At 34.5% G+C, this 22,628-nt stretch overlaps 1 protein-coding gene across 2 annotated transcripts in view; it reads right to left on the reverse strand.

Annotated features, from left to right (window-relative positions):
- Positions 1-1,616: 1,616 nt before the first annotated feature.
- XRN1 (5'-3' exoribonuclease 1) overlaps positions 1,617-22,628 on the reverse strand; it is a 102,077-nt gene continuing 81,065 nt past the window's right edge. Inside the window, exons 33-43 of one of the 2 annotated variants that reach the window (XM_041734194.1) lie at positions 20,681-20,789; positions 17,033-17,094; positions 15,326-15,436; positions 15,048-15,170; positions 14,432-14,591; positions 12,158-12,339; positions 10,426-10,539; positions 10,229-10,331; positions 7,914-7,952; positions 7,389-7,549; positions 1,618-6,569 (exon numbers count right to left, since the gene is read on the reverse strand). In XM_041734194.1, the coding sequence (XP_041590128.1) occupies positions 6,267-6,569; positions 7,389-7,549; positions 7,914-7,952; positions 10,229-10,331; positions 10,426-10,539; positions 12,158-12,339; positions 14,432-14,591; positions 15,048-15,170; positions 15,326-15,436; positions 17,033-17,094; positions 20,681-20,789 (1,467 nt within the window). In that variant the 3' untranslated portion in view covers positions 1,618-6,266. Of the gene's footprint in view, positions 6,570-7,388; positions 7,550-7,913; positions 7,953-10,228; positions 10,332-10,425; positions 10,540-12,157; positions 12,340-14,431; positions 14,592-15,047; positions 15,171-15,325; positions 15,437-17,032; positions 17,095-20,680; positions 20,790-22,628 lie in introns of both variants that reach the window. The other variant, XM_041734195.1, reaches the window with a different exon arrangement.

The following is a 22,628-nucleotide window of genomic DNA, read 5'->3' on the forward strand; positions in this document are numbered from 1 at the left end:
GATTCAGAGTGTAGGATTTAGAGTCAGATTATTGCGGAGGCAAAACCTACTTACATGATAGGGTTATGAGGATTAAAGAAGACATCTATGTAAACCATTTATAACATTGGCCTGGGATATTAGGCACTTAGTAAACATTTCATCAGTAGACTTATTTATTGACCCTCTATCTAGGAACTCAGTGAAACATGGCTTAGACTCCTACAATTGTAGTAATCAGTGACCCCATAAAGCACTGGAAAATTCTAAAGGCAATCATTTTCCAAGTTGAAGTTTAACAGGGATGACCCTTTTATGAGAGCTGTTTGCAAGGTCCTATAGTGAGCTTTGGTTGCTATTAGGGTAAAACTGTTTTGCAGACCTTCTTTTATGTAAAAACTGTAAGGACTGCTGGCCCAGGATGTGGCTGTTGCTCAAGAAACTGTCTTAGAGAGGTAGTCATTTCCTTATCAACTCATAGCCCAGTAGGGGTGGTTTCTCAAAATGGCCTGCCCACCCCCTGCTACAGATGAGTGACCTGATCTACAGAGTTACAGAGACCACAGACTGGACAGTAACCGCCTAAGGTTCAGTTCCTGAGAGGCCTGATTGTACTTCCTGGATTAGATTCTGTAAGATTGCCTTAATTTCTTGCAACAAGTTTACTTGCCTTAAGCCAGCCTGAGTGGGTTTTGGTTTGTTTAGTTTTGATGCTCATGTCAAAAGATTGGTGCCGAGATTGGAGGGGAGCACCAATGATGCTATAGAGTTGGGGTGAACAGGGGTGGTTACTATGGATCTCAGTATGAGGATCTGAGAGTCTGGGGGAATGAGGAGGAAAAATAGCTAAGTCTCTACTGGTGAGCCTAGACCACAGGCCTCCTGCTGGATCAGGGGCCCAAATACTGTATCAGGATGTGATGACTACTTGGGGTCTTAAGTGAAGTACAGTGGTAGAGGCAGTCTGAGGTTTATTGGGCAGAAATGGAAGCAGATGTAGTAGGAAGAAATTTTCTTCCCTCCTTAACCCTTCTTTCCAACTCCTTCTGACCCATACCATTGAGAGACTTTGGTAAAGTAATGCACCAGAGTTCTATTGTGAGACCTGGCTAATATTAGCAAGGTGTTGTCTTGTGGATTCCCCAGAAGTATGAGTAGAAACTAAAGCCTCTTTCTCTGCGGCTCTCTAAGAACCTTCCCCTGCATAATAGAAAAGACATAGAGAGGACTGTGACAGGGAAAAGAATAACAGAAAGAGAAGAGTCTCCCAGATGCCCAAGTGAAGAACAAGAACTCTGTGTTTGGAAGCCAGTCAACAGATCTTCATATACACAGGACAAATCCTTATTTACTAACATTTGTAATACACCTAGTATGTAGCTAGTGCTTTATACATATTAATAACACAGAGAGTGTTTTCATCCTTTAGAAGATGAAGAAACTGAGGCTTAGACGTTAATATAACTTGGCAATGCTACTATAACGACTTATATACAACTAGTAATAAATAAAGGTTTTGAACAGTGGCCATCTGAATCTACAATCTTCAGACTTTATCCACCAATCATGCTATGTCAGTTTACTCTAAATGACATAAATTCAAAATACAGATATAAAAAGATAGAGGGTTTAAGTGAATATTGTAATGTTTCTACTTTTGATATTAATGCAAATATACAAGGACAGCTTATGAAATCATTCTCAAGTGTTTAATTAAAATCCATATAGCATTTAACATGTACAGATGTTTAAATTCTTTCAGTGACTCTTATATTTTAAAATCCTTCTGCACAACATTTTAAGGCTAACTTCATGCTAGAGATCTACAAATGTACAACTTAACAACACAAAAATACATTCGGAGTCCATTCCAATGCAAGTTTAAAACACTTTAATTGCAGACAATGTAAAGATATTTAAAAAACAAAAACTACAAAATGAGCACATAAAAGTCTTCCCTTTTGAATTTTTAATAAAATACTGCTCTGTATAAGATCTAATGAAAAATTCCAGTTACTTATAAAATAGCTATGTGAGAAAAGAAATGAATTAAGGTATATATTTATGAATTATATTGTTTAAGTGAACAGAATGTTGAACACTTTGACGACACAGCACACTATTTATTACTCATATATTAAAATAGATGAAAGCCCTCAAAGAAGCAACTAGGTGCAAGCAAAACAAAATGACAAAAAAACAAACCCCCAAACAAAGGAAAAAGCCCCTTAGCTGTAAAGGGAAAGGAATAAAATAACTTAAAGCAAACCATGGACCAAATTCTCAGTCCTATTATTTCATGAGAAACAGTATGAGAATTTGGCTTCAAATTATTAAAACATCTGCATAAACTTAATTATTTGGCCTAGGCAGTTTAATAGTATACCAATTGCTGAAATCAATAGCAATGGGTGTACTGTTGGAAAAACATTAATTTTTACAGGTTTAACTATGTAAAACTATCTACTGGAAACCAGAGTCTCCATCACAAATTGCACTTGAGATGGCTGAATGCATTGATTGAGCAAGGCATAATTGTTGGTTCACTGACATACACACAAACACAAAAGCAGCTATGGATTGCTGATATTCTTAATTACTAAAACTATTTTATACATTTTTTTCCCTCTCTCTAAAAAAAAAAAAAAAAAAAAGATTAGTGCTATCTGAGCTGTTAACTTAGTATGGTTACAGTGGCGAGGCACTGTTGCCTGTTTGTTTCAACGCTGTCTCTTACTGCTCCCTGGCGGAAGATGGAGAGGTCTGATGGAAGTAAGAACCAGGTCAGTTTGAAAAATGTTCATTACTGGAATTTTAAGCTTTATCCCAACTAGGAAAGGAAGCTCCTGTGAAAAAGACTTCTACTGACAAAGCTTATAAACATATAAAGAATACTGCCAGTCTGAGAACTATCATTATTTCTAGAAAAATGATAAAGGAGCTTCAGTGATTAATTTTTTTAAAAAAGTAGAGAATGCTTGTTACGATTATATCTCTCCAATAAATTAATTCTCCTCCATTGTAAAACTCTAATTTGGAAGCAAGATGATCCTAAGAAAGACAGCAAGCTCAAAAAGCTGGGAAATTGCACACCGTTGCTTTAAAAAAGATGCTCTGAACAATGACACAAAGCACATTAGATGAGTGGAGATCTGGACAGTTTTATCTATCTTAAGGTAAAAGTTAGACAACCACTACAAAAATGTATGATTCATTAATTCGGATAGAACAGATGATTAAAAAGTGAGTGAATAAAAAAGCCCCTGCAGCTTTATCTATTTCCTTGAGCTAGAAAGATAGAATATAGCCTGAAAATGCAGTGATTAGATATATCTTATTTAATTGGTTTCCTTCTTTCAACTCCTTCACTGCCCCTCCCCTTAAAATGAAGATTCTAGATTAGTTTGGAAATCTAAAACCAAAGCAAATACCTGATCACAGGAAAAGAAATAACAGAAAATCCTGCATCAAGAGTTCTTCATCTTTCCCAAAAGAAAAAAAAACAAACCTTATCTTTTCAGTTCTAAAAGAACTACTTATCCCTGCAAGGAACATCTTACATTGAAATCAAGGCACACACAATGGCAAAATTACTGTTTCATGCAAATGACTCTCAGATGCTTAAGACTTTAGTCTACATGATGTTTAAATCAATTAACACATTTTGTCAAATTATAAAACTCAGGTATTGCAGGCAATTGTAACAAGGAACAATGAGACTAGAAGAATCAATTTCAAAATTCACTTAATGCACTAAAAAAAGTGAAATTACTGAATAAGAATATTTAGATTTAACTGCTTTGATTATGTGGAAGCATGAAGCAATATGGGGACTCTGCTCTTCTGTGCCCTATCCAGACCACAGCTTTCAAAGAATGTTTACAGCAGCTTCAATAGTTGAAAGGGCATATTTCTAAACTTTGAACTGGTCTGAGTTTGCCCCATCCAATAGGGAAAAATTACAGTTTCCCAAACTATCAACAAATCCAGTCTCCTCAAGATTATCATGAGCTAAAAACAGTCTCTGCTTCGTACATCCTCCACAGAGAGGGACAAGTCCTGTTGATCTCCTATTGATCTCATGCCCACATTTGGAATAGGTCTACAAGAGGAAAGGAATAGAGATGAAGACTTGACCACTAATCTAGTCATTATCGAGCTCTTTCCTATTTTAATCTCTCTTCAATCTTGACCTTTAGAATGCTATGTTTATTTTAAAAAGGGAGGAAGGAATGAAAGGAAAACACTTTTACTGCCTATCTATGTAGAATCATCAGCTCACTTTGCTCCAACACTGGGGAAACATCCTCATGGGTTCAGTGGCAATATGCTTGTTGAAATTTTTCTTGGAGTTTTCAGAAGATGGCACATGCTACTTCCTTTGTATTCTAAAAAAGATGTTGCTTGTGCACTGTTCTCAGAGGGGCCACATAGCAGTGATGAGTGAGGCAATTCTTGAATGCTGGCATTTGTACAGGTACATAAGGTGAAAATTATTACACATTTTAAAGTAGTAAGAGGTTAACAGAACATTATTGTCACAATTTAACTTTTTTGTATTGTATTCTCATAATAGAGATTTCCTTTTCAAAACAAATACATGTTTGTGAGATACTCAGGACAAACACTGAGATTTATTTGAGCCTCATTATTCAAGATCCCACTACAGATAAACATTTCCAACAAGGAAATGCTGGGAACCAATGAATATATCTGAATCTGGAAAATAGAAAATAAAATCACAGAAACTCACATGACTATAATAAATGACAGATAATGAACATTTATCTCTCACTAAAGGCACTACTAATATACAAATATCCTATTAACATTTAGAGAAACTCTGAAATCAGCAGTTAGAGAAAAGAATCCATTTAGTTCAATATCAGCATTTAAAGAACAAACAGACTAAGACTCATGGCAGAGTTTTTAATGATTAAATGAAACTGGATATAATAATAAGCAGCTTCATAGAAACATTATGGTTCCTACCTTTTAAAAAAGTATGATAACTTACTTCCTTAAAAATATAAGCATATCACAAAAACTAAAGGATAAATATATATGTGTGTGTGTGTGTGTGTATACACACACACACACACACAAAAACTCAGGCCCTGGTACCACTGAGAAATTTTCATAAATTCTAAAATAATTTCAACAGCCACAGCTTGAACAATACACACCCACACATGACATGCAAAGACAAAATGCCAGTGTCACTGAACAGTTCAGCATAAAGCTAAAAATATGGAAACAGATTGAGACAGGCATTTGTCATGTAAATAAAGTACAAACTGATTGTGCCTGTATAATAGCACACCTTAGAATTTTTTAAAAAATTAGAATTTCATCAGTCCCAAGAAGCACTACACATGGATCAAACAGTAGAGCTCTCATATATGTTTGAGGAAGCAGGTAAAAAGCTATACAAAAGAATAACACAATTTATTTTCAACTAACAACATGATTAATATATTTTACTTTATTCTATCAGAAGATTAATTTGTAGTTGTTGTACCCTGTAGATTTTGAAACTTAATTTTATTAGAAATTTCTAATGCTGGTTCTTGAATAATTTAAAAAATTGTAATTAATTGCTCAAATCTAGATCACTATTTATAGTTCTAAGCAGTTAAATGAAATACTCTTTTCAGTATTCTAAAGTTGCTTTGGTACAAAATTTAGAATAAAGCAAAACTGGCAGCACCACAACAAGTGTGATCATTTCACAGCAGGTCTAAAGGACCCTCAGAGACAACAAAATGTAAGTTAAAATACTTATAAATAACAGCCATTCTCCTGACAAACCTGTCACATCATTAAAAAGAGAAATAAAATCCACATTCAGTAAATTACACTTGAGGCCCAATTTTCATGCTCCATTTAATTATCCCTCAATAGTGTAAAAATTTTTTTATTATTATTGCACTATGATGTCTAATTCATAGTTCAGGATACTTCTAATGATGATAGGCCAAGAGTTAGAGTGGTTACATTTTAATGCTTAGTCCACTGATACTATTTTAATGCAAAGTTTAATTTAGTTTTTCTTTTTTTACAGCTTTACTGAGGTATAATTGATGTAAAACAAACTGCACATGTTTAAGATGCACAATTTGATATAGCATGAAAAGTGCCTGAAAAATTAAAAATTTTTAATTGAAAACAATTTTTAATTGAAACATATTATTTTAAAATAGCATATTCTAATTTTTAATGAGACACAGATATGGATTTCTAAAAAGGTGAGTGGAAAGAAATTAATCTGCTTCCAAGTACCAAATTTATTCAGGAGGTTTAGAAACGCCAAAATTGACAGCCAGTTTTCTTGATTTTCTTCTTGAAGAAGAGCTTGGTGTTGACTTGTGGTGAGACACATTATGGCCTTGGGAGGCAGCTTCAACTTGAAAAGAAGATGCAGGCTGAGTAATCTGAGAGGACTTTAAGGAAGCTGATGAACTCTCCTGTGGAATCACTTTGGTGACATTGGAAGACCCTGGCTGGCTAGTCTGAAGTGGGGTAGCTTGAGAACACTGGGCCTCCTTACTCTCAAAGTTCTTTTTATTTGCAACCCTTTTCTTAGTAACCTTTAAGGAATAAAAGCATCATTAATTAACAATGTACACAGAAAAAACTAGTGTCATAAACCATGTTGCTAATATCTGTCAATCATGCTGACTTGTGACTTTCACTTAAAATCTCCAAACCAGACTTTAGAAATTAAAGGAATTTAGTTATGAAATTTAAAAATTCTCTGTAACTTAAATATAAAGAAAATTTATATAATATAGTTACATATATTAAAATCACTTTGTGCTAGAAAAGGATATTATTTGCTGTAATTATTATTATTTATTAGAACACAAACTTGAGATAGCAGGGACCAGGTCAGACTGGTCACTGTTGGTCATAATATACATTCTTTTTTTTAAAAAATATTTTTATTTATTTTTTAAAGTAATCTCTACACTCAATGTGGGTCTTGAACCTTTTTTATTTTTATTTTCTTATTTAAGATAGCCACACAGAGAGGGAGAGGCAGAGACATAGGCAGAGGGAGGAGCAGGCTCCATGCACCGGGAGCCCGATGTGGGATTCGATCCCGGGTCTCCACGATCGCGCCCTGGGCCAAAGGCAGGCGCTAAACCGCTGCGCCACCCAGGGATCCCTCAATGTGGGTCTTGAACTCATGACCCTGAGATCAAGAGTTGTATGCCTTATCAACTGAGCCAGCCAGGAACCCTGACCACCAGTCATAATATATAGTCTTAGCACCCAGACCAGTACTGGGCTTCTAGTTGGCATTGAATGAATAATAATTAAATAAACAAAATTTTCTCAATAGTCCTTAAGCATTAAAAAATTAACTCTCTTAAAAATATAGTAATTCTCTTTTGAGGTCTCACCTGTAGAGGTATGAATTGATTGTGCACGCCACCTGGCCTTCCCCCAGCCATGGGCATGGTCCCAGAATATGAAGTATGATGAAAGGGTTTTCCAGGAACTGGCACTGGTGGTCCCCATGGCATGGAGCCAAAGAGGTGAGATGATGAAGGCATTATATTAGCTGTTAAGAATCATGGAAAATTTCTTTTTTAGTAAAATGGTATAATCAAAACCCTGAAATTTAAGATCTCCCTTTGCTACTCTTTTTTGTTTTTTTTTTTTCATCTTGGCAAAGGGCATACACTTATCTTATGATTAATTTTGCTTACAACATTCCACCTTGGGAATCCCCCTTAGGACCAAGAAATATCTACGTAAGTCAGCTTGTCATTATGCTGTCTGGCTTACAAAGGCCAATAGTACCATATACTTATATGAGCTTTAGAAATATTTTTAATACTATTAAAAAATATTAAAAGGATCATGACACTGTCCCTTGGGGGAGAAAAGTCAGGGCACAAAGAGAGAAATCTTAAGGATCTCACCTGCCCCCAATGCTAAGTTGCTTCCATAGTGATCCCAGCCTACAAAAAAAACCAAAAAAGCTCAAGTCTTGAAATCTGATCACTTTCATATGACATGTAGAATTTTTCTTTTCTTTTCCCTATTCTAATATTTGTAATTACAAAAAAAATTACATTTTGTTTCTTATTAAAAGCATACTGAACCAGTAGTTTCCAAACCTGATTTGAGTATCTGAATCACCTGGGGAGCCTATGAAATACAGTTGACATACTATATAAGTATCAGGTGTACAACAGTAGTTTGACATTTATGTACGTTACAAAGTACTCACCGTGTGGTAAGTGTGATTACTACCTGTCACCAAAGTAATTAAAATATAATTGAATATATTCCCTCTGCTGTACTTTTCATTTTTGTGCCTTGTTTATTAACTGGAAGTTTGTACCTCTTGGTTCCTTCACCTGTTTGCCCATACCCCCACACCCTTCTCCTCTGGCAACCACCACTTATGAGTCTGTTCTATTTTGTTTGTTTTTAGATTCTGCATATAAATGAAATCATATAGCATTTGTTGTTTTTCTCTGTTTTATTCTGGTGGACACTCAGGTTTCTTCCATAAGCGTGCATACATCTTTCTGAATTAGTGTTATTGTTTTCTTTCGGTAAATACCCAGCAGTGGTATTGCTGATCACTTTTATTCTCAATTTTTTGAGGAACCCAAGCAGTCTGTATTGTTTTTGTTTGTCTGCTTATTTGTTTTTAGAGCGGAGGCAGGGGCAGAGGGAGAAGAGACTATTAAGCAGACTCCATGCCCAACGTAGAGCTTGACTTTTAATACCATAAAATAGAAATCTATAAGATAACTTTAAAATGTTAATCTGATAATTCATTTTTTCCCCCCTGATTAACACTGAAATCTCTTGGCTTTTACCTATACCATGAATTTTAATTGGGTCGTTGGAGGGCACCTATTACAAGACCAAAAGAATTCCAATTATAACCTTAAACTTCTTGGTAGATAGGAATACAATATTATAAACATGATACAGTAATGAACATAAATGTAATAATTAATATGAAAAAGGTAAAAATTTCAAGCTGTAAAATATTGATAAGTGAGAAACAATCATTCCTTTTAGATATTACATTCTCATAACCTACATATACTAATTACACTAAAAATTTATATATAGTTACTGGATTCAGTTTTGAAAGTGAAAAGGCAGTCAAATTAAATTAATGCCAGTTTTGCTACTCAGGAGCTTAGGTCCTTAGGCAAATTACATTTTCTTTTTTTTTAAAGATTTTTTAAAAAATTATTTATTCATGAGAGAGAGAGAGAGAGAGAGAGAGAGGCAGAGACACAGGCAGAGGGAAAAGCAGGCTCCACGCAGGGAGCCTGATGTGGGACTCGATCCCGGGTCTCCAGGATCAGGCCCTGGACTGAAGGCGGCAGTAAACCGCTGAGCCACCGGGCTGCCCGCATTATTAAATTTTATAATGCTGGTAGTGAGGATTTGATATATAGAGGTCTTAGAATAATACCTGGCATATAGTAGGCTCAGAAAAGAAATTTTTTAAACTTCAAATAAACAAATGATTGGTTTTAAAATGATGATGATTAGGATATAAAGAAGCCAACTGATATTAGGAAAAAGCGATGATAAAAAGACATGTTTAATGAGCTTAAGATTTAGAATCATGAAATTACAAAATGATTTCAAAGAAATCCTGGACACAGCCTACCATAAATAAGAAAATGGAGTTCCTAAAAGGTTACGTGTTTTTCTCAAAGTCAGTAAATAAAAGAGCCTAGACAAAACCATCCTGATTCCAGTGACCTTTTCATTCCCTCAGAACATTTCGAAGACCCCAAATGGCTACAGGAAGCAGGGAGCTACCTGGTTGATAACTCAGGCTCTACATTTAAAGGAGGAAGACAGTTATGAGAGAATATTGAGAGATACATAGTAAAGTTAAAAACTCCTTCATTCTTCATTTCTTTCACATCCACAGCTTCCAAGCCTTACCTGTTTTTTATCCCTTCTACCTCTGTTTTCTTTCTGTTTTGGTGTCTGACTTAAATCCAAATTCATCTGGTGGCAGCTACGGGGGAATAAGGAACTGCCCAGAATAAAGAACAGTCCTACTTTAGCCACAGTGGAGCCACAATTCGTTCTTTCATTCCCTAGACATTTAGATAATTTTTTTGGTTTCCTCGAAATGATACTTCTTAAAATAACTGTCTAGTATATGTGCTGCTGAAATGAGCACTTGAAATAACTTTTTAAAAATAGTAACTCAGTAAATATTTAGAAGAGCCAAATATCTCACCAGTAGTTTGAGGAAAAACTGGAGGAATGGTTCCAGGTGGTACAGCAGGAGGATAATTTGGAAATAGTGGTGGAGGCAAAGGGAAATTCACTCCCAAGGAGCCCTATGGAAGTATTTAAAAGTTAGAAGACCATGCAACAAAAACATCCATAGAGATTAATTAAAAGTTTAGTAGAGAAGTCAGGATCAATTCTTACCAATTGTTGTAAAGCAAAAAGTGCAGCTTTTTCCTTGGCTTCATTTTCAGAATGGCACTGTGGTCCATGTACCAGTAAGCCATTAGATAACTTTACCTGGCAAACTGTCATTGTCTAAAAAAGAATATGAATGTTTGTAAAGTTATCTGTCTAGGATGTTGACGTCCTCCCCTCAAGCTTAGTCTAAACAAGCAGAATAATTTCATGTGACAGTCTATAAAAAAAGTATTCAAAAATCCAAAAAGGATGATCAGTTTAGTTTTGGATTGCCCTGCAAAAATTTTAGAATTGTTTTCTTATCTTGCAATGCTTATAAAATAAAATGCTCTTTAATTAGCTCAAGGGTCAAAAATCCTAATACAAATGAAAGCCAACAATTTTTTTTTTCTTTATACCAAGGGTTGTAGGCCTTTTGGTTGTTTTTATAAATAAGGTGTTTTTATTTTTGTTTTGCAACATAGCCGAGTCCATTCTTTCATTTGTTGCCTATGTTTACTTTCATACTTTAACAGCCTCGCTGAGTAGTTGCGATAGAGACCATATGGTCCACAAAGCCTAAATTATTTATTATCTGGCCCTTGAAAAAAAAATTTGCTGACTCCCTTCCACAAACAGATATTTAATTAATATGAATTAACTGCCAAAATCTGAAAGACTGAGCAGTAATGACCAAGCTTATGTTCACATTTAAGTTATAACTTATTATACATTTTTTGTCTTACAAAATTTTTTTTAAAATTCTACTTTTTAAAAAGATAGTCATTTTTATGTAATAATGTTAGTTTAAGTTTGCTTTCTGTTTTAAGTGAGACTATATCAAGAACTTGGATATGAAGAGGATAAAACAATCCTTCCTGTAGTAAGTGGTTCTTAAGGTACATTTTGGGGATCCTGGGGGTCCCTGAAACCCTTTAAGGAGGTCCTTGAAGTCAAAACTATTTTCATAATAGTATTAAGGTGTTATTTGCCTTTACCACTCTCAGTTTCTTACAAGTATAAACAGGACAGAAAATTCACTGATATAGCTTTAGATTCCACATTGCAACTAACTTCTAAGAAAGTATCACATTATAATGTAGTAGTGAAAAATATCCATTATCTGAAAAAGTTATTAAAATTCTCTCCCTTTCTCTATCAATCAGTTTGGGCCAGATTTTTCTTTGTGTATTTCAACCAAAATACAGCACAAGAGACTGATAATAAGAAGCAAATATGAGAATCTAGCTTCTCTGTTAAGCTAGAGATGGAAAAGATGCAAAAATGTAGAGCAGTTGCCACTCTTCCCACTAAGTTTTTGAAAAGTTATTTTTAATAAGTATTTTTAATGTTTTCCAGTTTCAATTTCTAAAAGTTAATATGGACAGAACACAAGTAAACAAAAATTGTTGAAGGTCCTCAAAAAAAAAAAAAAAAAGTGGGAATTTATGAGGCCCAAACTTGGTCTACAGCAGCAGACCAAGATCCCTAGCTCTATCAATCTGTCCAGGCTATGTGCTGCCCAGGTTCCTCTCTGTCAGCATCTCATCTCTGTGGGCTCTGTGATAAACACGAGTGACCCATAGTGGGAAATATAAGTCTATGTCGCTCATAAAGAAAAAAAAAGTCAGCTCCATATTATTATTTTATTTAAAAATTTTTTTCCATTATATTATTTTTAGCCAAAGATTTTCAGTCAATTTATTTAAGTTCAGTGTTAAAGAACTTATATAAACGGAACAGTAATATACTATACCTGTGGTGTTCTAAGAAAGGAGAAATCTGGTTGTGGCATTCCAACAAGGGAACAAATTCGAGAAAGTTCAGTTACTGGTGTGGACACAGGAGGGATATGGCTGGAAGCAGGCCAACACACATGGTCCATAGACTGAACATTATGGTATTCGCTAGTACTGTGAGGCTTATTCATATAAGAAGCTACCAAAAACAGAAAAGGATATCTTATTAAATGTTATATTGAAGTATCCAATTACTATAAGGTTTTATAGATAGCAAGCAGAAAACTGTTAAAATGTGAAAAGAGGAATCTCCTGTGAAGCAAATATTGGAACCGTTTAGTATTGCCTAAAATTACCAAGAATTCAATAAAGATTTTTAGATGATTATAACTGATTAATGATACATGACTACGACAAAGATTTTTAAAATATGGTAAGTAGCTGACTACTAAAAATGGACATCTCGAGAGATCAATGACTATATAGTTATATTTGAGCAAAGCAAAATTTGAACAAATAGTTTTCTTGAGCTGATTTACAATTAATTCCTAAGTTGTGAGGCTTTGGCTTCAGTCTTGTCAAAATACCATCCTATATTCTGAGACACATGGATAAATGGTTTTGTTGCTCCCAAATGATGCTGCTTAAATGTTTTTTCTAAAAGTAACCCTTTTAAAAAGTACTTTTAGAAGATGATTAAACATTCTAAAAGTTCATTTTATGATCAATAAACTGGCTAATAGAACAAGAGCATACCTCAGTTAAGAATGAACCTAAATTCTTATAGATTACAAAAAGGTAAAGTGGCTTGCCCAAAGTCACAACTTATTAGCTCTGTAATTTGGGCTGGTTTCTGAGCTCTTCATTCTTTTTATTTTATTTTTTTAAAGATTTTATTTATTTATTCATGAGAGAGAGAGAGAGAGAGAGCCAGAGACATAGGCAGAAAGAGAAGCTGGCTCCCTGTGGGGAGCCCGATGTGGGACTCAATCCGGGACCCCAGGATCACGGCCTGAGCCAAAGGCAGATGCCCAACTACTGAGCCACCCAGGTATACCACGAGCTCTTGATTCTAAGACATATCATATTCTTCACTATTCTGAAATAAATAAAGCTAATTGTTTTTGACAGTGGTCTTTGCCAGTTTGTTTTAAAATTTTAATTTTGTGCTCGCTTCGGCAGCACATATACTAAAATTTTATTTTGTTCTATTTCAAGAGCATGTCTGTCACCATGATAGTTTCCTAATAGTTACCGGAATTCAAAATTAATTATTTATTCTAATATGCACTGGAATATAAAATAAATGAAGCTAGGCTCCAGATTTTGATCCTTAATGATCTCAGATCTGTTCTGTCCCAACTTACTTTTGCATTAGTTATTCTTCCTAGGAGGCTTCTGCAGAGAATTACACAGACAAAATGCTAAAGTATAGGGGACACAGATAGTAGGAGCCATGATGGACATGCATTAAAATCTGGCATGTGCCAGATTGTATGCTATAGGCTTCATAGTTTTAAGGTAGTTTTACTTTCCAATATCTACTTTCCAATATCTCCCTTCATTTTTTTTTTTTTTTTAAGAGAGGGAGAGAGAAAGGGGGTGGGGGAGAGGCAGAGGGAAAGGGAGAGAATCTCAAGCAGGCTCCATAACCAGCACGGAGCCCAATATGGGGCTTGATCTCATAACCCTGAGATCATGACCTGAGCCAAAATCAAGAGTTGGATGCTTAACTAACTGAGCCACCCAGGCACCCCTCCATTAATTATTTTTAATTGATTTTATAACTTTTTCTATTTTTATGTTGGTCAAGCTATCATAACATAATACTAATATCAATTATTGTTTCCTACAGTATGCCAGACACAGTGCTAACTGCTTTATATTTATCACATAATTATCACACGTCATTTGCAATGTTATTCTCATTTTATAAATAGAAAAAAATCTTAATAAAGTTAAATAATGTATTTAAGCTAATTGTTTTTAAATTACTGAGGAATAAAAGCTAGAATGTGAAAACTTTCCTAGATTTGAGTACTACAGAATGAGAATCTACAATAGCACAATTTAAGTAATCATAAGACAGAAACTATATTGATCTATTGGTTACATAATTATATTATTATTTAATGACAAATATAAAAATTATACTCTCATTTGTTACTCTTAATTATACTCTTTAAAAAATGCAAGTAGTTTTATTTTCAAAAGCTTGTGACAAAAACCCCCAAATGAACTGAAGATTTGAAATGATACTGGTTATTAATAATAATACTTGGTTTACGTACTTAATTTCTTATTTTGTTTAGGCTGGGAGGAAGGTTCATATTCATCTCTTCTATTAGAGGACACAGTGACTTCATTATCAAACTGCTTCATTTCATTTTTATGGTCCACAGCATCAGAGCCATCAATTTTTAGTATTTCTTTAAGCATCCGAGTTCCCTTCTGTTTTGAAAATGATTGTATGAGGATGGTGGGGGTAGGTGGAGAAAAGTTAACATTAGACTTACAGAGCTATAAACCCTCTCTTAATGAGTTCCATTGTTAAAAATTAAGATGGTAACTACATTTAGATAAGGTGTAAGCAAAATCAAGTCTAGAGTTGAACAAAAATACACATGTTTTCTGCCACAGAAATAATACTTAATCCTTCTATTTAACCTGACCAAATTGTCTGGTAGCAATGTTTGAAAAGGAAGGGAGCTATACGGTTTAAAGAGGAAAACAAACAAACAGCTAAATTCCCCAGGGAGGCATGGTTTTCCTCACAATATGACAATAATGATGCAACACACCAGTACATGGGAGATAAAACTGTTTTAACAGCTGCGTGGGGTATATATGCATATAGGCCACAACAGTGAAATTACTCTAGTACAAAAGCTCTAACAAACTACGAACCATAGCAAATGACTGCGGTGACAAAAGTTCTTCACTTGGAGGCTCTTCACGATGAGATGACTGTATTTCATTTTCTCTGGAGATATTCAAGGATGCTAAAAAGTTCTCAATTCCAGGGTTAGGCTAAAAGGAATAAATATTTTGTGCATGAAGATGAAAATATAAGGACATAGAAAAGGCTAAGAATTTTAGGTACAAAAATGATCATTTACTTTTTACTCAATCAACTTCCCAGGTGCTAAAGTTTGGGAAGAGAAATTGAATAAATAGTCTTTTACCTTATCAATAGCATTTGGGTAACCAGTCACAACCTTTTGGTTTTCTGAGACTTCTGCACTTTCATTTCTCTTCAATAGCTTAATATTACATTTGGCAGATCCTCCAATCATCTATAAAAGAGTAAGAATGAGCTTTTTGTGCAAATAAAATAGCTGCTACTTAATAGTGTTCTAAATAAATTGGTGCAAGTGTTTTTATGTGCCATTTTCTTTTATATCATAAGAAGGGGACCTGCAAACTTGGATGAGCAAAAACTTAGATCTTTATCTTCATTAACTTCTAAATGAATTTACAAGTTTTCCTTCAATTATGAATGTTGGCAATAGGGGGGATTCTAATTGTCTTTCAATATAATTAAATTTCTTTCAAATCTTATGTATTTTATTTTAGCATTAAAAATATTATTCTGAGAAAGAATCCATGAAAAAGTTTATAGATTCCTTCTCCAGAATTAAGGAAATTATAGCATAAGAGTTTCTGAAAAAGAGGACCTTAAAAGTCAACCATTTACTGGTATCTAAATATTAACAGATTCTATTTACTGAGACCCTGTTATGTGCCAAATACTCTGCTAATATGTCTTTTACAAATTTGATACATTACTAACTTATAAAAGATCTAATTTTTTAAAACTTCATATTAAAATATAGTATGCATGGGATCCCTGGGTGGCGCAGCGGTTTGGCACCTGCCTTTGGCCCGGGGCGCGATCCTGGAGACCTGGGATCGAATCCCACATCGGGCTCCCGGTGCATGGAGCCTGCTTCTCCCTCTGCCTGTGTCTCTGCCTCTCTCTCTCTCCCTCTGTGACTATCATAAATCAATAAAAAATTAAAAAAAAATAAAATATAGTATGCATAAAGTACATATACCATAAGTGTACATGTTGAATGTTTTTAGAGTAAAAATTTGTTATTCTTTGATTATAAAATGTGTATATTCTCCTTACCAATCATCAGAGGCTATATAAAATAAAACATAAATGATTTCAGCTTCCTCCCATCAAGCTACTCCATAGAATTAACCATTAACTTTGGTAGGCTGATTCTAAATTGATTCACTGAATACATACACATATTTCCACATATTTTATACATACATTCATGTATGTAGGTATGTTTGTATGTATGTAGGTACATATGTATATAGACTACATATATGGAGTGAGACAAGTAACCTATTTTTACTCCATTTTATTTTACTTATTTTTAAAAATTTTATTTATTCATTTGATAGAAAGAGAGAGCACAAGCAGGGGGAGCGTCAGACAGAGAGAGAGAAGGAGAAGTAGGCTCCCCGCTGAGCAGGAAGGCTGATGTGGGGCTAGATCCCAGGACCCTGGCATCACGACCTCTGACAAAGACAGATAGATGCTTAACCTACTGAGCCACCCAGGTGCCTCTTTACTCCATTTTAAAGATGAAGATAGTTGAGGCTGTGAGAGGTATAATGAGTTTCTCAAGGCCACCCAACTATTAAATATATATATGTGTTTGTATATATACATACACATATACATATATACGAACATTCCTAGTCCCAAATCCTGACTCTAATTGTGTAACCTCTCATCTAAGTGTCAGAGGTAGTTACATACTTTAGTAACCTTCTTGTCACACACCTTATGGATTTGGGTTGTAAAATTCAGATGTCACAGAGCTACTAACAAAAGTTGGCTACTAGAAATTTGATTTAAGAAAGCTTACCTGCTTATTTGATATTTTTTGTAACCGAGTCTCAGTTTTAGGACTCTTACACTCTTCTTTAACTAGAAACAAGAAAATAGGAATTATGGTAAGTGAAAAATACTGCTACAAACAGTTAAATTTACCAAATATTTGCTACAGCAAGACTGTGTTGAAAACTTAAAGAATTCTAAGAAGAAAAAGGCCTTCATTTTGAAAAATTATAATGTAGATGAGTGGGAGAAGAGATACAGATAACAATAATAAAGGAAAAGGAAAGGTGACATGTAACTGAGTCTCAAGGTATGTAAGCTTGCAAAAGGCAGAGTAGGAGGCTAAGCATTCTAGGCAAAGGAAATAACAGGAGAAAAGAAATGGAGGCACAAAACAAGGAATGTATTTATGAAAACTCTTAAATAGAATAGTTCTGCTGGAGGTCAAGGAACATAATGGAGCTAATCTGGTAGGCAATCAGCAGCTGATCACAGAAAGGTTTTGAGCAAGTAGTGATCTGATCAGAATTGTGCTTTACGGAGATTAAAATATGGCAGTGGCTTACTGAATAGATAAAAGGAGTGTAAGAGAAAAACTAAGAAGCTATTTTAGTATTCTTGTTAAGGGGACATTGAGAAAATGGTAGGAAAAATGAAAAGGATAAATCAGAAGAAGAAGGAAGAGGGGTGCCTGGGTGGCTCAGTTGGTTAAATGTCTGCCTTTAGCTCAGGCCATGATCCTTGGGTCCTGAGATGGAGCCTCAAATGTGGATCCTTGCTCAGCAGGGAATTCTGCTTCTCTTCCTGCTCCCCCTGCTTGTGCTCTCTCTGTCAAATAACTAAATAAAATCTTAAAAAAAAAAAAAAAAAAAAGGAGGAAGGTAGAAAGGTAAAAAGGAAGAAGGAAGGAGGAAAGAGAAGGTGAGAAAAGCAGCAGGGAGGAGGTATGGGATGAAGAGAGAAGGGAAGACATGAACAAATATAGGAAGACAGGGAATAGGAGAGGGGAATAAAAAGGGGAGAGGAGGGGGAGGTAAGGGAGGTAAGGAAGAAAAGGAAGGGAAAGAAATAATCTTTTGCAAAAAGGAGGAAAAGAAAAAGCAAGTTAATGTGTACTGACATGAAGCCTTTGTTGAGACACACACAACAAAGCTAACTGGAATTCCAGATAATGTAGTTTATATATATTCATGTAAATAATGATTTGAAGAAAAATCACACCATATTTCAGTTAAACAAAATATTTAAGTTGTATAAAATATTTAAGTTGTATTTATCAGATTTATAGGGACATTAATCTATAGTTAAAATGTAAAAAAAAAACAAAAACAAAAATAAGTTAGGAACTGGTACAAAAAATAGTTTAGCAATTATCAACCTGAATCAAGGTTATAAAATCACAAAAATTTTTTGAAAATAGCTTTTTAGAAAAATATTTTAAAAGGTCATTCTTGGGACACCTGGGTGGCTTGAGCATCCAACTTTTGGTTTTGACTCAGGTCATGATCTCAGGGTCGTGGGATTAAGCCCCACATTGGGCTCTACACTCAGTGCAGAGTCTGCTGGAGATTCTCTCCCTCTTCCTCCCCTCAGCACTTCCCTCTACTCTTTCTTTCAATAAATAAAATATTTAAAAAAAGAAAAAACAGTTCCACTGATAATAAATAGCATTAAAAACAATATAATACTAGGAATACATTTTTAAAAAGATGTAAGGCTTGTATACTGAAAACTACAAGACATCACTGAAGGAGGGATGCCTGGGTGGCTCAGCAGTTGAGCGTCTGCCTTCGGCTCAGGATGTGATCCTGGTGTCCCAGGATCGAGTCCCGTATCAGGCTCCCTGCAAGGACCCTGCTTCTCCCTCTGCCTGTGTCCCTGCCTCTCTATCTCTCTGTGTCTCTCATGAATAAATAAATAAAATGTTAAAAAAAAAAAAAAGACATCATTGAAGGAAATTAAAGAAGACTTAAATAAATGGAAAGACATTCATGGATAGGAAGATAATACTATTAAGATGACAATACTCTCCAAAATGATCTACAGATTCAATGCAATCTCTATAGAAAATCCAGCTGCCATTTTCGCAGAAATAGGGAGGGTGATCCTATAATTCATATAGAATGCAAGAGATCAGAACAGACAAAACAATGTTGAAAAAGAAAAACAAAGCTGGAGGACTCAAAGTTCCAAATTTCAAAATTTATAACAAAGCTATAATAAATTAAGATAGTGTGTTCTTTGCATATAGATGGCATATAGATCCATGGAATAGAATTGAGAAGTCATAAATAAACCCATACATCTACAGTCAATTGATTTAGAACAAGGGTGCCAAGAAAAATTCAATGGGGTGCCAAGAAAATTCAATGCAAAAAGAACAGACTTTCAGCAAAGGGTGCTGAAACAACTGGATATCCACATGCAAAAGAATGAATATGGATCCCTACTTCATACCATATACAAATACTTAGAAATAGAAAAAAGATCTAAATATAAGACCCAAAACTACAAATCTCTTAGAAGAAAAGACAGGTATAAATCTTTGTGACCTTAGATTATGCAATTGTTTCTTGGCTATGACATCCAAAGCACAAGTGACTAAAGAGGAAGTAGAAAAGATAAATTAGAATTGATCAAAATTAAAAACTTGTTTCAAGGACACTATAAAGTTAAAAAGACAACCCAAAAAGCAATAGCACTTATTTGCAAATCAAATATCTCAATATGCATGTAGTGCATAGAAGATGTAAAGGACTCACATAACTCAAGGATGCAAAGAAAAATAATTTAATTTTAAAATGAGCACAGGATTTGAATAAGCATTTCTCCAAAGATACACAAACTGTCAACAGGCACATCAAAAGATGCCCAATGTCTTTAGTCATTAATGAATCACAAATGAAAACCACAAAGAGATTTAACTTTACACCTATTAGGCCTGCTGTAATAAAAAAGATGGGCAGCAGAAAGTATTATGGAAGATGTGGAGAAATAGGATTCTCATATATTGCTGGTGGGAAACACCAGTTGGAAAACAGTTTGGTAGTTCCACAAAGAGTTAAACAGAGTTAACATATGACTAAGTAATTCTACTCAATTGGATGTATACTCAAGAGAATTGTAGATGTATGTTCACACAAAAACTTCTACATAGATATTCATAGCATTATTCATTATAGCCCCAAAGTGGAAACAATCCAAACATCCATCAATAGATGAATGGATAGACAAAATGTAGTATTTATACAATGTACTATTATTCAGCCATAAAAAGGACTGAAAAAAAAAAAAAGAATGAAGTATTGATACATACTATAACTACAACATGGATGAACCTTGTGTTCATTATGCCAAGTGAAAGAAGCCAGTCACAAAAAGTCACGAATTTTATGATTATATGAAATGTCCACAGAAAGTAAATTAATAGTTGCCAGGGGCTGGAGGAATGACTGCTAATAGGTATGGTGTTTCTTTTTGGAGTGATCAAAATTTTCTAAATCTAGAAAATGGAATAGGTTGTACAACTTTGTGAAAAAAAAACAAAAAAAAAATCACTAATTAAATACTACAAAAAATGAATTTTATGCCATCTGAATTATAACTCAATAAAACTTATAATTAATAAAAAAGGAAGCAGTTAGCATCATAAATATATTTTTAACTTTAAACTTACATTTTCTGTGAGGCTCATGTTTTCTTTGCTGACATTTAACACTGTTGTCAGTAAAGCCAGATTTATGATGTTGAGTTACTTGACTTATTTCTTGAGGTAGAACTGCAACCTGAAAGTTAAAATTCTTATAAATGATTTATTTAAACTCTTAATATTATCACTATTTTCTTCAAGGTGATAAAGTTTCTGGCTGTAGAACTAAACAACAAGAGAGCTGACATTTGAGCTCAACTCTAAAACCCATTTCACAGTACCATATCAGAGAAATAGTATGCCAGAAGTTTAATTAGAAAATATTCTAATTTTGGGATCCCTGGGTGGCGCAGTGGTTTGGCGCTTGCCTTTGGCCCAGGGCGCGATCCTGGAGACCCGGGATCGAATCCCACATCAGGCTCCCGGTGCATGGAGCCTGCTTCTCCCTCTGCCTATGTCTCTGCCTCTCTCTCTATCTCTCTCTCTCTGTGACTATCATAAATAAATCAAAAATTAAAAAAAAAAGTTTAAAAAAAAATAAAAAATAAAAAAAAAAGAAAATATTCTAATTTTGGGTATAGTTTTTTTGGTTCTTCTATTTGATGTCTACATAAAGCTATTTACTACTCACATTGTCGTATTTTGCCAATAAAAGCTTACATTTTTCCAAAAAAAAAAAAGACTTTTTTTAGAGCAGTTTTAGATTTACAACAAAATTGAAAGATACAGAGATATTTCATATTCCTTCTGTTTCTGCCCATGTACAGCATTCTCCAGTATCAACATTCTCCACCAGAATGGTACATTTATTACAATAATGAACCAACACTGACACATCATTATTACTCAAAGTCCATAGTTTATGTTGGGTTCACTCTTGGTGTTATACATTCTATGAGTTCAGACAAATGTATAATTACATGCATGAACCATTACAGTATCATACAAATTATTGTCAATGCCTTTAAATCTTTTGTGCTCTGCCACAGTTTTAAGTGATATATGTGGTGGCTCATAATTCTTGGAATGTAATAGGAAATACATGACAGTGTTTAGCTGATATAAATAATGAAACAGAACCCAATAACAGAAGCAGCATGCAGAAGATCCTGAGGAAGTATAGTATCAAGTATTGAGTTTATCTCAAGGAAATAGGTGGTAAAATAACTAGCAGACCTTGCTGGAGATCAAGGGGGCATTTTGATAAAGAGGAAAGTGGAAGGAATAGTAAGAACACATAACCAGAAACAGGAATTACCTACTCGTGGGAAGAAGGGAAAGTAAAGAGACCAATCTTACTAGAACAGACCATTTTACTAAAGAGTTGGACATACTTTATATAAGAATTACGTAGAGTTAGATTATAGAAGGCCTAGATACTAGTTTCAGTTGAGGCTGAATTTCACTAGTACTGCCCCATATATTCTATATTTGAAAAACATTCTTTTACGGCTGGAAAAGAGGTCATCTAAGGCCCAAGGAAATTAGAGTTGCTCAATTTGAGTCACCAAATCTACTTTCTTGATTCTGAGTCCAGTACCAGATTTATCACACCACAGTGCCTCAGGCAATAAACTTGAGTTCAAACCCAGGAACTCTTATTAATTTTGCTCAATTATGCCACTGGGCCAACATAGGTGAATGGATCTCCAAGAAAGATCATTAGGAAAGATACATCAAGTAGTACTATCTATGTAAGAAGGACTAAAAAGCAAAGAGATAAGAAGCAGGAAGCACAGATAGGAGGTTAATCTGAGTTTAGGATGACAATCAATGACAATCGAAGGTCCAGTTGTGGGAACTGGCAAGATACAAAGACTTAGAATCTCACTGCAAAAAAAAAAAAAAAAAAAAAAAAAAGGAAAAAGGTTTTATTCCATGCTTTTCAGAATATACGCTTGGGGAAATGGTAGTGTTAAAAATAAGGGTAAGAGAAGAAGCTTTAGGTGAGGTCAATTCTGATACATCTTGCAGT

This window comes from Vulpes lagopus, chromosome 19 (assembly GCF_018345385.1).
Source record: "Vulpes lagopus strain Blue_001 chromosome 19, ASM1834538v1, whole genome shotgun sequence".
In the NCBI taxonomy this organism is placed as follows: Eukaryota; Metazoa; Chordata; class Mammalia; order Carnivora; family Canidae; genus Vulpes; species Vulpes lagopus.